At 33.3% G+C, this 16,312-nt stretch overlaps 3 protein-coding genes across 3 annotated transcripts in view; 2 read left to right on the top strand and 1 right to left on the bottom strand.

Annotated features, from left to right (window-relative positions):
* Nucleotides 1-2,035, top strand: part of LOC104719613 (cyclic dof factor 2-like) — a 2,489-nt gene extending 454 nt beyond the window's left edge. The window contains exon 2 of the mRNA XM_010437565.2: nt 561-2,035. Coding sequence (XP_010435867.1) covers nt 561-1,724 — 1,164 coding nt within the window. The 3' untranslated portion in view covers nt 1,725-2,035. The remainder of the gene's footprint in view (nt 1-560) is intronic.
* Nucleotides 5,119-5,937, top strand: LOC104719612 (probable calcium-binding protein CML45). The gene has a single exon (XM_010437564.1). The coding sequence runs from the start codon at nt 5,217-5,219 to the stop codon at nt 5,820-5,822; it is 606 nt and encodes a 201-aa protein (XP_010435866.1). The 5' UTR covers nt 5,119-5,216; the 3' UTR covers nt 5,823-5,937.
* On the bottom strand, nt 6,025-8,398 carry LOC104719611 (pentatricopeptide repeat-containing protein At5g39680-like). Its single transcript, XM_010437562.1, has one exon. It carries the CDS (start codon nt 8,287-8,289, stop codon nt 6,157-6,159), a length of 2,133 nt encoding a protein of 710 aa, XP_010435864.1. The 5' UTR covers nt 8,290-8,398; the 3' UTR covers nt 6,025-6,156.

The raw sequence follows: 16,312 nt of genomic DNA, 5'->3' as shown, positions 1-16,312 counted from the left end.
TGTCATTTTGTGATTTGTGAATCGTTTCCTTTATTGATTTTGCTGATTACCCATGATTTGTTGTTTAATGGAAATGATTTATGGGTTGATCTTAGATTGGTCCAAATCCGTAGCTTTTTTTTTGGGAAAAGGTTTGGTTTTGGTATGTTTATGTTGAACTAGGTTTTCACCACTTTTTGGGGATTGACAAAAATTGTAAATCTTAGATTCTCAAATTAGTTTTTTTTTTTTTTTTTTTAATCAATAAGTGTTTCGAGATCTCAATCTGTTCTGTTTCTTTCGTTGAGTCAAGTTCTTCATCTTGAATTGTTGAAGAACTTTGAGGGTTTATTCCAATCTAAACCACTAGATTAACAAATAAGCTTTTCTGATTTTGTTGATGCTTTAAACTTGCTTAAGTCTTTGATACCTAAAACCATAAGTTTCATGATACATCGTTTGATGCTTCTAGTTTTAGCTTCTGTTTTGTTGTTTGTTTGATTAAGTAAGATACAGAACAATGAATTCTTTGACTGGTTCTTGTGAATATCATTGTGAATCTGTTTTTATGTTGTTCTCAGGAAATCCAGGAAGAAAAAGATAATGAGTGTCAGGAAGAGTCATTGAAGCATGAATCTAATGCGGTTACTGCAACATCAGGTGTGACTGACAAAACAGAAACAACAAAGGCTGCAAAGACGAATGAAGAGTCGTCACCGAATGAGACGGGTGGTGGTACTACTACTGCTTGCTCTCAAGAGGCGAAGTTAAAGAAACCTGACAAGATTCTGCCGTGTCCGCGATGTAACAGCATGGAAACCAAGTTCTGTTACTACAACAACTATAATGTTAACCAACCTCGTCATTTCTGCAAGAAATGTCAGAGATATTGGACAGCTGGTGGAACGATGAGGAATGTTCCGGTTGGTGCAGGGAGACGCAAGAACAAGAGTCCTGCTTCTCATTATAACCGTCATGTTAGCATAACATCTGCGGAAGCTTTGCAGAAGGCGGCAAGAACCGATCTTCAACATCCTAATGGTGCGAACCTTCTCACTTTTGGCTCTGATTCAGTACTCTGTGAGTCCATGGCTTCTGGTTTGAATCTTGTTGAGAAGTCAATGCTGAAAACACAAACCACATTGCAAGAACCTAATGAAGGTTTGAAGATTACGGTTCCTTTAAACCCATTGCCAAATGAAGAGGCTGGAACAATCAGCCCATTGCCAAAAGTTCCATGCTTCCCTGGACCACCACCAGCTTGGCCGTATGCGTGGAACGGAGTTTCATGGACGGTTGTACCGTTTTACCCTCCACCTGCTTACTGGAGCTGCCCGGGAGTTTCACCAGGGGCATGGAACAGTTTCACCTGGATGCCGCAACCTAATTCACCATCTGGCTCCAGTCCAAATTCTCCAACACTAGGTAAACATTCACGTGACGAGAACGCTGCTGAAGCTTGTAAAGAAACTGAGTCACTTGGTAGAGAGAAAAGCAAACCCGAGAGATGTTTGTGGGTTCCCAAGACGCTGAGAGTCGATGATCCAGAGGAAGCTGCTAAAAGCTCCATCTGGGAGACATTAGGGATCAAAAAAGACGAAAACGCAGACACTTTCGGAGCTTTCAGATCATCAACCAAAGAAAAAAGCAGTCTTTCTGAAGGAAAGCTTCCGGGAAGAAGACTGGAGTTGCAAGCGAATCCTGCTGCTCTTTCAAGGTCAACAAACTTCCATGAGACATCATAAAAGGAAAGATGAAATTAAGAAGCTGATTTGATTGTTTTTGGGTTCAGTCTTGTGTTCCAAGAAAGCAGGTGAGTCATTTTGTACATATAGCTCTATATATAAAAATATATATACACAGGTATGTGTGTATATGTATAATGGTTGACATAGCGAGGGAGAAGTAGTTCTTTTTTGGGTTGCAGAGTGAAAAGTTTGTTGTATCATATATGGAAAACCCCAAAAACTGTAGTTAAATAAATCTTGCAAGAAATAACTTATTTTCCACACAAATTCATCTTTGTTTGGTAAGCTACGAATCTAATTTATGCCGATCATGTCTTTGTATATATGCTCACAGACGATTTCAAAACAAAGCTACTACTTATAGGAGCCGAATTCTTAGCTTTTTATCTTGTAATGGTAGCTGTTGTCTTGAATAAGCAAGCCGCAGTCGCGATTACCAAGAAAATAACGTAACACCCTCTTATTCACTTCACTGCAAGTTAATGGGTTAAAATTTGGTTGATGCAAAAATGGGAAGACTCTATTGACAACATAAGCAATGTGTAGATGCGTGAAGTATGAAGAGAAGATATCGCAAGCTGAACAAAAATATAATTTGATAAAGAACCAGTACTGAATGTGAATGGATTGACAGAGTCAGCTATATTAGAAAATCTCATATTGACCAAAACAACCAATGAATCAACGTTTTGATTTGATAAAATAAGCAAATTAGTAGAAAAGTTTGTGAAAAACGCCAAAAGAAAAAGAAAGCCGCTACCTACCTTGTTCAATTCCAGTTTCAAGGAAATTTACTAAGGAAAGATTAGTTGCAATTGTGACATTATTTCGTGTTTGCCTTATTCAAACCCCCCCAAATGGGCAAATCACCCACATCTAGAATCGCCAAAAATAGCTAATAATATTAAAATAATACTAAATGTACTTTTTAAAATTTTGAAAATTTAGTTCTGATAGAAAAATTTCAAATTAATTAAAAAAATTAGTTGAAGACATATTTACTAGGTTTATTCTAAAAACATACACCAATATTTCAATATATGATTATATACTTTATATTCAGTAATACATTATTCTTTTCATTATTATAATATGTTTATATATGAACAAATCTTATCTATTATTTTAATAAATTTATACATAAAAAATATTCAAATATTTTGACTTTAAAAATCTAAATACATGTATCCGATAATTTTAAATATCTCTTTTTTTGTTTGATTGGAATCTTGGTCATTCTCACTTAAAAATAAATTAATAGATCTACTCTTTATCAAAATTTATGGAACTGGAAAACATAAACATCACGTATCTTTCTTGTTGTAAGTTCAATAAGATCATCCACTAACAGGTACTCGTCCATATCCATTTCCCTCCAACATTCAAAAGAGCTTCAAATTGCCTAATTAAAACATGAGCCCATCAGGTAGAACCGTTTTCATCCTCCATATGTTATGAAAACACATCATATTTTATTAAACATGAAGTTTGAGCTTTTACTCTCTTGGTTAATAATCCATTTTTTTTACAAATTCATACTTGTCATATTTAGTTAACCAATTTGTTTTACATGTAATTCTACTCAATTTGTTTTACATGTAATTCTACTGGATTATTTGAAATCAAAGTAGTATATGATACCATTTTAATGTAAAAATACAAGGCTTAATGGCAAACAATGCGATTATTTATGTTTATAGGAAGTAAATAAAAGTTTTTAAATTAAATTTTGTTGATAATTATTTTCTATAAAAATAAAAAGATTAAAAATTTGTGTTAAAGGCCCATAAAACGGTATTAGAATAAAATAATTTTTTTGGTTTTTTGGTATGTTGAGAAGTTTGTTTTAAAACGTCTTAAGACATAAAATGTTTAACTGACACTATTTGTCAAACAATCAAAAACCTTCTAAAACATTACATGCCAAAAATATGATGATTGATCATTTAGTCTTTAAATCATATTATATAGAATATGTGTTTATTTTGTACATTGAACAATAGAGAGATAACGCGATAAATACATAATTTTAAGACCAAATACATATTTTCTATTATATATGATTTTAAGACTAAATCACCATTCCTAAAGAGCTAGTTGCTTTGTGGTTTATATAGCTTCCTCACTTGAAATGACTTCATCCACAATTTTTGGATCCAGATTCTTAGGTATAAATCCAAATCCAACTTCTTGAATCTTGTGAGGTCCCGCTTTACTACCTGAAAGTATGCCGTTTTTGGTGGATTTTACACCAATAACCTGTGAATTATGATTATTGATGATAGTTCCGCCAATTCTAATTCCAACAACAAATATACCTACCTTGCTCTTTGTATCATTCCAAATCTGAGGACTAATTATCTCGTAATGAATCTTTGGATTCACAAAAATTGTCATAGTGTTGGAGCATGTAGGCATAAGAAGTCGTTTTCAAAATTTCTTTAGCTTTCTTAACTGCTCCAAGCATGCCTTTAGCATGAGCGGTTAATACAAGCTCAACTCCAAATACATTTTCAAGTTATACTAAAAGTCAACCCAAGTTTATAAGTCTCTGTTTCAAATACTTTGATTTTCTTCATAAGTAGGAGTATCAATTAGTCATCATTTAATTGATTACTTTGGTCAAAACAAGTCACGGATAAATGGCAAGAAAACGATTACTTTAATTGTGGAAATCAAGCTATAGCAAATTTTCATTTGCTTTTATGATTTCCTTAGTCTACGTGGGTCTCTGTCTAAATAGTCTTGGCAAATTTTTTATAAAAAATCGTTACATGTGAATATTTTTGGGTTTGACCAAAAAAAAAAAACAAAAAAAAAGTGAATATTTTCGGGTATAGAACAAAGTAAAATATCCACATATGAAATTTTGGTATAAAATTTTGCAAGACTAGTTACAGCAAGAGAATAAACTGAACCACACGACTTGACAATTCAAATCATGAACAAAAATATGTTGATTTGGTCTACATATAACTGATTAGAAAACTAATTATACGTCTAGAAATCATTAACCGTATTATATAAGACATATGACATAATTTTAAGCTTTACAGTTAATGTAAGGGTCACCAATCAAAACCTTAATTCTAATACCACACATTAGGTGTAAATAATACAATTTAATAGTAATCTGACCAAGCTTCCCATCATATAAGTACAAAAAAACAGCTCCTCCATCATATAAGTAGTGCACAAGAAATTTCCTCATAATTTATTCATATCCTTACCACTAAAGTCTCTTTGTAAGTTTCCCCTTTCCCTTTCCAACTGCAACTTCCTCTCTTTTGCCTCATCCACCAAAACTCTGTCCACATTGACTTATTCATCATGTATATATATATATATATATATATATATATATATAACTCATATCATGATATGAAACAAACTCATATCTCCCACATCTACTCCTTAACATTTACTACTTTGTGATTCATTCATTTGCCTAGTTTAGTTTTATCAAAAATATAACTTTAACATCAAGTTATGACTGAGAACCAGTTATATAGCTTTATAACCATGGAGAAGAAGAGTTCACTCTCTAAATGCGATCAGTCCTCTTCTTTTTCTTTCCCTTTGTTTGGTCTGATCAACTTCTTCCTCATCAGTTTTTTCAGATGGGTTTCTTTTGCTCAGACTTTTTTCTCAAGGTTCTGGCCTCTTCTTCAGCACCACCAGCAATGTGTTTCCGAGAAGAAGAGCAAAGATCTCGAGTTCCAAACTTCGATCAAACGCGAAGATGACGGTCTTTTCAGAGAAGATGTAGTGATGGTGATGAAGAGTTTAGGACTTCTCGCCTATCCAGGAAGCGAGGGACTTCAAAAACGATACAGTTCCGAGGATCTTTCCAATATTTTTGAAGAGAAAGAGCCAAGCTTGGAGGAAGTGAAACAAGCTTTTGATGTCTTTGATGAAAACAGAGATGGGTTTATCCATCCAATAGATTTGCAAAGAGTTTTGACTGTCCTTGGCTTCAAGCAAGGATCTAACCTTGAGAGTTGCAAGAGAATGATCAGATCATTCGATGGAAATAAAGACGGAAGAATCGATTTCTATGGATTTGTGAAATTCATGGAGAACAACTTCTGCTGAAGTCGTATCACTTCTTTTCTTTATGCATGCTTTGAGATTGTGTCTGTTAATATTGTTGTCTCAGAACCATGTATAAATTTCTAAACTTTCGTATCAAAAGCCCCCTAAAAACCAATGAGTTTGGAAACAATTGTCACAGACATGAATAATCTGCCAAAACATAGAGGCTAAGCCTAACAAAAACCGAACTGTTAGACACTATTTACACCTACAAATTGATGATTAGAGATCTCAAGAAATGAATAGCAACTTATTTTATCACTACTTATGATGAGGCCGCAATAGAGAAAGCAAGAGGTCTCCGTCACACTAATCAGCTTTCGATTCAAAACCTTCACCAGTAATCACAACAAGAACACTTACCATCACGGAAATGATGGAACCGGTTGGAATCTCTGATAACTATGTATCGTTTTGAGACCTTGGAGATAAGCTTAATTGCAGAGTGACAATCATCACATATCCTCACGTTTTTAGTAACGTACAATGGTGAGTTCTCTGGCGTTTTCATCAGACCGTATGCCACAGCTAGCTTCTCACTATGATAAGAGAGGTGATCTTCTCTCTGCTCTTCATCTACATCATGGAAATCTCCAGCAACATCAGGCGAATACCCTAATGGCCTAATCTTTGACAAAACTTCCTTCACCTTTGCATAAATCAGATCAATCTCCGGGTGTTGGTTTTCCTCTGCAAGAAACACATGGGTTTGATTACGTATCCCTATCCAGCTTACTCCAGGCTCCTTCTTAACACCTCTTTTATTCATCAAAGAACGCACTTTCGCCACGTCTTCCCACTCCCTTGACCTGGCATGGATATTAGATAACAGTATGTAAACTCCTGAATCTTTTGGATGCTTCTCAATGGCATATTCTGCTACCTGCTTTCCTAAACTGTAATTCCGACGAACATAACAAGCATTCAACAAAGCTCTCCATGCAACAACGTCCCATTCAATTGGAGCTGTTCTCATGAAAATTTCAGCCCTCTTGAACAATCCAGCCTTGCTCAAAAGTCCAACAATGCATGTATAATGCTGTAGATCAGGCTGAACATTAAATTGCTTCATTAGCTGGTCAAAGTAATAAAGCCCTTGCTCCACAAAACCAGTATGGCTACAAGCCTGCAAAATACCAATAAAAGTTATGCGGTTGGGCAACTCTCCTGCATACATCATTCTATCAAAGGCTTCAAGCGCTTCCTTCCCCAATCCATGATGTGAGAATCCACATATCAATGTGTTCCAAGTAACAATATCCTTAAAGGCAATGCCTGAGAATGTTTTCCTTGCATCCTCAATGCTGCCACTTTTAGCGTACATGTTAACCAGTGCATTCCCAACCATTAAATGGTTCCTATAACCAGATTTCAGAACAAGACCATGAATAAGATCACCTTGTTTTAGAAGCGACAGCTCTGCAATAGAATTCAACACAATGGCAAAAGTGTACTCATTAGGAGGAACATCTTTAGTTCCCATCTTCGCAAACAGATTCAGAACCTCCTCGAAAGACTTATCCTGGAAGTAAGCATCCATGATCGTTGTACTCAAGACAATATTTCGAGCATGTGTGTCGTCGTAAACTTTCTGAGCATAGATGACTTTACCACATTTTCCATACATATTAATGAGTGCACCACTTGCCTCAACTTCAGTGTTGAAACCAAACCGTACCATTCGGCTATGAATCTGCCGAGCCAAATCCAAATCTCTGAGATTGGAACAGAGCCGTAAAGTAGACAAATACGTGATGTTGTCCCAAACCAAATCCTCCTTAGCCATCCTTCTCAAAACATCAGCCCCTTCTTTAAAAGCACCACGCTCTAAATAACCACTAAGAGCCGAACTAAACACAGAAAGATCACAATAAGGAAGATGATCCAAAATTCGAAAAGCCTCTCTGGTTCCCGAACACAAAGAATACATGTAGACAAGAGTATTCCGTACATACTCATGAGAGATCAAACCACATTTAAGAAAATAACAATGTAACTGTTTACCTTCTTCAATCCTCCCGGAGGTTGAACAAGACTTTAAAACTACAGTAGCTACAAACTCATTAGGCCTCGATTCACCAGAAAAAAACATACTTTTAAAAAGCTTCAAAACTTCGAAATCAAACCCAGAATTTTGATAACCCTTCATCATCGCACACCAAGAAACAACATTTCTATCAGGCATTAAATCGAACAACTTGCGTGCACGAACGTTTTCTCCGCATTTCACGTAGAGATTAATCAGAGAATTGATCTGAAACGAGTCCTCACCTCGAGATGATTGGTTCGTGACAATCAAATGAGCGTGAATCGATTCGCCAGTTCTTAGATAGCTTGAATTAGCACATACTTTTAAAAGCTCGTTAAGACGACCAATGGGGATAAGAGGTTTGTTTGGTTTGGGTAATAAAGACCCGAGTTTGTTCCACTTTAACAGTCGTTGTTCGATCACAGACAAAGCGGACATGGCTTCTTCAAAATTGCTCCTTTTGTTTTCTTCGCAAAGTAACCAGAGAGAGATTTATGAAGAAGGTGCTTACTCGTGTCTTTGACTTTGACCTATTTTAACTCGTGTCTTTGAGTTTTTTTTTTTTGTTTTTTTTTGTTTTTAATACATTGTCGCAATAGGTTAACGTAGCCTTTTTGTAATTCAATTTCTTAGAAACAATTTTTTTTTCTTCATATACATAAAAATTAGATTTTACGACTTCCATTAAACGAATCACCCAAAAAACTATTTTTTTTCTTCTAACCATTGGCCACAACACACCAGCCCATTAGTTTAATCCCTACATTCATAAAAAACAGGATTTGATTCCACCCAAAACAAACTATTTTTATATTAATAATTATATAGTTTACTAAGATTTTTCCGGAGAAGTCAAGCAGGTGTCGGTCCGCACCAACCTTCATTAAGAGGGTGTCGGTCGACACCATCCTTTCGACACCATCCTTTAGCAATGATTTACTTTTATTTGTTGCATGGTTTGATTGAGTTACTTGTTGTTTGTTGATCGGAGATTTCAATTACGTGTGTGTATAATCCAGTATCTGGGAGGATTGCCTCCTTGAATATTTGTGATAATACTCTTGCATCAATTGTTTGTTTGTGGTGCAGATAAATGTAAAGTGTGACCGCAGAATCAAGACGATAAAGAGGAGGATGTTCTAATGGTTCGTTGATGTGTTGTTGTCTGGTTTCCATTAGGTTGCTAGAGTGGATCATTAAAATGATGTTAGGATGATGGTTTATTGCTTCTTGATATTACTGAGTTGATGGTTATTGGTATCATTTATTAGTTTATTAGTTATTTGATTAATGAGATTGGTTTATTGCTTCTTGATTATATATATATATATATATATATGTGTGTGTGTGTGTGTTATTTTTTTGGATGTTTTTTAAATTATTAATATCATTTTGTTCAAAATAATGATAATAAACAACAAGGCTTATGCCATAAATGAGTTCTGAATATAAAAAAATTATTACATAAATATAAATCTATATTAGAATATAAAAAGAAGATAAATCTGATAATATTAATTTTGATTTGAAAAGTATAAATCCTACCATACATCATATTATTATTAGATAAAAGACAACTCAGAGCTGTCATAAAATATATCTTTAAGAAAATGTGCAAATTTGTATTTCCTTGTTTGGAGAAATAATTAAATAAGAAATTACAAGTGACAACAAAGAAATAATAAACATTGAATTTATTTTTCTTTGGGAATTATATATGAATATTTTAATCATAACAATATTATATATATACAATACCTTTTATAAACAAAACATAAAATTAGCTAAGAGTTTAGCCGGAGAAAAAATCCGACGAGAGACGCGATCGTTAGATCTTACATTACGTCAACAATGTCACGTATGCACTGGACGGACGATCGTCATCAGCTTTTTGTTGAAGCTGTTGAATTTCTTGGTGGGGAAAGAAGTAAGCGATTTTCTTTAAATCTAAAAAAAAGTCGATTCCTCTGTAGTAAAACAGAGTATCCCAAAATTTCGTCATCAAATCAACCGTCTCTTTCATTAAGATATCTCCCCTCGCATTATTTTTGATGATTATATCTTATCCATGATCAAATTTCCTGTATATATCATTTTTAGATTCATTATAGTTAATATTCTTGATTGCAGCGGCAACACCTAAGAAAATTTTGAACTATATGGGTGAAGCAGACCTTACTTTATCACAAATTAAAAGCCATCTCCAGGTCCTTATGATTCCTACATACATGATTAGCTAGCTATACATGATATATATTCATATAAAAGCTATATATGCATCTATGTACTTAATTAAATATATGTGTTTATTTTCAATAGATGTATAGGAACAAGAAGGAAGGAGTATTTGTAAAAGGTAAATAACTATCGTACCATTTAGAGTTAAATAAACATGTTAGCGTTGAAACTTTGCATACGGCAATACATGCATTGATGTTCAACATAGTGCATAGTGAGTTTATATGTTCTTTTTCTGCAGAAAGGAGAATGATACAGAACATGAATCAGAGGCAGTCTCAACAGTACCTTGAGATCTATGAATGTGTTCGAGATGCTGTCCAAAATCAACAAAAGTAATTAAATTGGGTTATTGCATAATTATTTTTTTTGGTAATTTTTTAGTCAACTATCTTTTTCAATTTCTTCTATGCTACAATTGGATAGTACTAAGAAGGTAACCCCAACGGAAGTATCTTGCAAGTCTCTCTATCAATCTTCAAGGGTATTTTTTCCTTTTTTATTCTTTTGCATTTCTTACCTTATAAAGTATTCATTTTCATCAACTTGTGGATTCGATGCATATGAATTATATAGATGTATATTTTATGGCAGGTGGGAAGAAATGAAAACAGAGACAATGATGTCATTGCTTCTGGGGATGGTGCAAATGGTGAAGAAGACATGTCTCTTGAACTCACTCTTGGTCTCAAGTACTAAGAGGACTTTGGTTTCTATTTTCTTTTCTATGCTAGCTCCCTATTTATATAATGCTTATATGGGATAAGAAATAAAATTTTGACAATATGTTATGGTATTTTTCATCACTGATTTGGGTGAAAGATTATTTTATAAAACATTTTTATTTTATCAATATTTCTTTATTGTATTAAATTTGGGCTTTACATTGGAATTCCAACTCAAAACCAATTGGCAATAAGCGGAAAGACCCTAACCCTTAATATATTACTTGAATCATTTCACAGCTTTCTGATGTGAGATATTTTATATTAATATTTCCCCTCATGACCATCTGAAACGTGTGCCTATGAGGGAATAACATCCACGGGGTGGCCCAACAATCAGCCTGCTCTGATACCATATTAAATTTGGGCTTTACAGTGGGTTTCCAACTCAAAACCAATTGACATTGAGTGGAGATGCCCTAACCTTTATATATTACTTAAATCATTTCATATCTTTCCGATGTTGGATATTTTATATTAACATATTACAAGTCTCAAGGAAACATTATAGTAGTTTCAAACCAATTATTCGTTAACCAGTTTCAAATCAATTATAAGCTTTTGAATGGTACAAACGAAGTCTTTGCTTAATGGTTATGAAGAATATGTGCAAAGGAACAAACTTAAAACAAAAAAGATCGTTTTGGGTAAAATCTAATTCAAGTTTGAAAATATTTGGTTTGGACTAAATATTTTTATTGGTATATTATTTAAAGAAATAAAGAAATATAACAAGAAATATATTTTCCTTCTTTATATAACAAGATATACAGTTTGGACAATTCCTTCTTTGTATAATATTTGTTAACAAAAACAAAAAATCTTCCATATATCATGTAACTATAATTAGAATTGACACTTTATCTTACTGGCTGGACAAGATTTCTTACCTCTCTCTATTGGGGTATATAAGATATTATTCTTAAATTCTATTATTTATCTCTTCAAAATTTTAAGTTTATTATTTTATTTTACTTTATTAATTTTATAAAATAAAACCATTATTGGTCAAAACAACAATCTATACATTGAAGAAGTATTTCAATTGGCTAAGGCTAACCATCTACATCCGGTTAAAAAAATAATAACACTGTCATTATTTTCCAGTTTTATGGCCAAGACTTCTCCGATTGTTACCGCTTTGGTTTATACAATACTAGATTTATAATCCGCGCATTGCGCAGAACTATAATTTATTATTATTAATACGATTCATTGAATATAATTAAAATTGTTTAATACTAAAAATATAATTCTATACAAATGTTAAATTTATTTTATTAATCGATATATAAATTATCTATTTCGTTTAACATTTTTTCATAATTTTTTTTTCGGTATACACTGGATATCTTTTGCATCTACTTTCTTTTCACATTCTATTATTTCACTATAATATATTGATTATAAAGAAATATCATAACTATTTTTCATCTTTTTTTTTTCTTCCAATACTATGTTGTTTTTATCGGCTGAGTGATCATTACTTACTAATATAGATGTAAAAAAATGTTAGAGAATGTACCCACTTTTTTGTCGCGAAGTTTCTTTAACAATGTTGTACTATACGTTTATTAAAATAAAAAAACGGGTCGGGTCGTTTCATAACATCAAATATTACATTTTATTTTACCTTGACAAAAGAAAAATTATATTCAAATATATAACTTTTGCTACTCTAAAATATGTATAGTTTACTATGTTTCTATATAGTGTTCTTTTATATTGATTCTCCTAAATCTACAAACTCATAAGAATTACTCTAAGTTTTAAATATGTGTATTTACTAAAAGTAGAATTATCTTTAATTTTTAATTAAACTTCTACAATCGATCACTAATATTAGAATGTTTTTTTTATTACAAATAGCTTTATCAAATTTCTTCTTAGTATTTTCACTATTTTGTTTTTTAGTGTGTGATTTTCAGAATAAGATTTCTTAAATATGTTATATTTCAAGTAATCTTATACATTTCACTTAAGTATATACATATCAAGTAAGTTTTTTTCTTTCATTTTTTTTGGTGTATATTTTAGTTTAAATTATTGTTTTTAATAGTAATAAAAATTATTACAAAAATGAATGAATTAATTGATGCATTAACTTTAGATTTAATGTTTTTTTTATTATGTGGATTATATGGTAAATATTGAAAATAAAAAGTGATGAGGTCCCGCACAGCTGTGGTCCAGTGGTAAGAGATAATTAGGGAAATGTTGAAAGGAACTAACCTAGGTTGGATCCACCCTGGAAACAAAAATCATAGTTGTGTGGGAAGTCTGTCAGTTGGGCCTTGGCCCAATTGGTTTACTTAGTAGTCAGAAATGCAGGCCGCCTGACTACTTTTGGCATTAGTCGGAAAGCATTCCAAATTCGGGACATACATTGTGGTGACCCTTCGGGGAGAAGTCCACTTTGAAGCATTTCCGTGCGTTTCTACCGAAGCTGACCGGATCAGCCGATAGGGTTTATCAAAAAAAAAGTGATGAGGTGGAGGAAAGAGAAGAGAGAAATGTTGGTTTCTTATGTGGTGAAATATTCTCAATGTTGGTTTAGGTTATGAATCATTTACCTCTAGATGCATATTCATTTACAATGTGACCACATGGATATGAGTTTTTGCTTTCCGTACATTTGAATACTTGGAAAGAGGATATATATGTGGATTGCAACTCCTCTTCTAAGATTAATCTTTAATCCCTGCTCTAATTCAAAATAAATAGCGAATACAAGTAATCATCATAAAAATTTACTATAATTTATGAAAAATAACAATCCAAATAACTTAGTAACTCCGTTGATTCCACTAGATATCATTGTCAAATTATGTTTTCGGTTTGTGAAAAATACCTTTTCTTTTTATTGAAAGTAAACAGTTTTGTTAAAAGTATATTACATATAGTAAGCATATAAAATTTTCAACAAAAAGTTTATTTTTAGGCTTTTCTGATTTAGAGAAATTAATTGAAATATGTAAATATAGTTATATACTGATTAAGAGACTTTGAAGTTTATTCCTTTAGATTCGGTTTTCTGATGTAACCTTTCAAATATTATTAGGTTTTTGTTATTGCGTCGAAGATTCAATTCTTTATCCCATACCCCCGGTTTCCTGAACCTATTTATGTGTAACTTAACTTCTTAATGGAAATGTCTCATACCCTCAAGAGCTTGCCTATTTATGTGTAACTTAACTTCTTAATGGAAATGTCTCATACCCTCAAGAGCTTGCCTATTTATGTGTAACTTAACTTCTTAATGGAAATGTCTCATACCCTCAAGAGCTTGGAATCGAAGCTTAACCCATCCTTCTTCAACCTAACTTTGTTCGTGTTGTTAAAAACTAAATCAACCAGGCCTGCTATGCATCTTCTTTTGTCATATTGGCTACATGCTTTGTGTGGATTTCTTAATCTCCTAGGCCGAGGGCTCCAAATGAGACAGAACCCACCTGTATTTTTATAGTTTGACATATATCATTGGCATCTTCTGGCTCTCGTTTTTATTGGAAGGCCTGTTTGTAATGGCTTGATGTATTTGTATTTTATAGGGTTTTAACTATAGTTTTTACCTTTTTTTTAGTCTTTTATTGAGTCAAAGTGTGTCCTTTTTAGTTTTTTGTGAGTGTGTACAGGTTCTAGGTTACTTTGGAGGAAATTGAGTGTTTTGGGGATAAAAACACGCATCTGGAACCAATTTGGTGAAGACTGATCGGACTAGCAAGTAGATGAAACAAACACAGGAAAAACATCCAGGATCGACTGATCCTCATTCGGGATCGACCAGTCCCGTACCAGGAGCAACTTTTCATTTTTTGAAGTAAACCGACTTTAGGGGTTTTATTTTGATATTTATGTTAAAGGCTCGGCCTCCAGGGTCATAAGCTTTATTTTCTGAGACTATTCTGTATTGAGAGCTGAAGGGAGAAGATCTCTAATCCTTCTTGACACTTTGGAGAAGATTTCTAAACCCTATTTTCTATTCTTTTGCAATTCAATTATGTTTTCTTCATCTTTGATTTGTTGTTTCTGTTTCTCCATGTCTGAGTAGTTTCTCAATTGGGTTTAGGGTTTCAGAAGGGTTTCTATGATTAATTGATGCTAGTTTTGTTAGATTAGGGATTGATCTTATTGTTCTTCATCTATTGTTGTTCTTAATGCTTAAGCTATATTAATCATCTAGATTAAGATGTTAGGTTTAATCCATCGGGGCACCAAAAGTGTTGTTGAGTTGTTGAAAAAGAACATAGGTGAGCAAGTGATCCTTAGCGAGAGTTGAAGTTAAGGAACCTTGTGAACTAATCAAACCCAAACTTGTTAATGCTTGCTTGGTTAACGAGAGTTTAGGGTTTAGTAAATTCATTGCTTAGATACGCTGCGAGAGTGGGTTAGCTTTACAACTGTGATTTGAGTTCGAGAACGGTGTTTAATGCATCCCTATCTAATTATATGCATTTGTTATCATATTTCCTGATAATTCCCTATGCCCAATGCTTTTTAGTGATTGATTTTAACACTCTTTTATTTACAACTTCTATTAGTGACTTTCAAACACAAACTTCTTTTGTCTTAGCTATATATATTTAATCTTCATAATTTCATAGTGTAATTGTTTGGTCTCTGAGGATTCGATCCTAAAGTATTACAATGATTCCACTAGATCGTGGTTGAGTACACATTAGGTTATTAATTGACCATTGATCATGGCTTGAAGTTATATGGTCTATTGCCCTACAATCCATCTCACTCACTCGACGACTTCAAGCCAATTTACTTCAGTACCTCTGTCATCCCTTGAATCCTATGGATTGAAGATTACCCTCGCTCCAACGGAAGCTACCTTTTGATTTGGACTTCACATCCGCCTACCCTGGACCTTAAAACCATGGTCCCTGGAACCTCTGTCATTGCGCTATTAGTGTACCTCGTCTCAGCGAGTTGTTTGGTTTTGGCTCCTTCTAGAACGTCTAAGTGTCTGTTGACCGTGACAATCTTGTCATCCATCAATTCCTTCGATGATGATCATTCGAGCCTCCATGATCTCACATGTTCCTATTTGCTTCATAGCATTTGTTTCAAAGCTCTCATGGGTTTAATCTCGATGTCTTTTATCTTCTTGTTTATGGTATCGGGGAATACCTTCTTTTTTAACCTTTTAAACTTTGGAATCTTTGAATCTCCATCTTTGTACCTTGATTTGGTTTGAATGATTGAAATCATGTGTTTGCCCAAAAAAATAAAAAATAAAATGAAAAACTACAATTCATTGCTCTATCAAAGTAATTTTTAGCTTTTGATGATGACAATGCTGATTGTTCCCTCAACTTTGTATCACTGAAACACCTAACAATCATAGGCTATTTGTAATAACATTTCATATAAGAATTGGGAGATGAGAGCAGCAAAGATTGTGGAGAAAGAAAAAAAGAGTATGTTTAAAGAAGATTCAAGATTGTGGAAAAAAAGAGTATATATGTTATAGATGAATGTGAATGATG

This window comes from Camelina sativa, chromosome 10 (assembly GCF_000633955.1).
Source record: "Camelina sativa cultivar DH55 chromosome 10, Cs, whole genome shotgun sequence".
Taxonomy (NCBI): Eukaryota; Viridiplantae; Streptophyta; class Magnoliopsida; order Brassicales; family Brassicaceae; genus Camelina; species Camelina sativa.
Note: the sequence above shows the minus strand (reverse complement) of the source record. Positions and strands in the feature narration are given on the sequence as shown.

Excerpts from the sequence above, each read along its gene's own strand:
- LOC104719612 (XM_010437564.1), top strand. The coding sequence starts at position 5,217 with ATGACTGAGAACCAGTTATATAGCTTTATAACCATGGAGAAGAAGAGT.
- LOC104719611 (XM_010437562.1), bottom strand. The coding sequence starts at position 8,289 with ATGTCCGCTTTGTCTGTGATCGAACAACGACTGTTAAAGTGGAACAAA.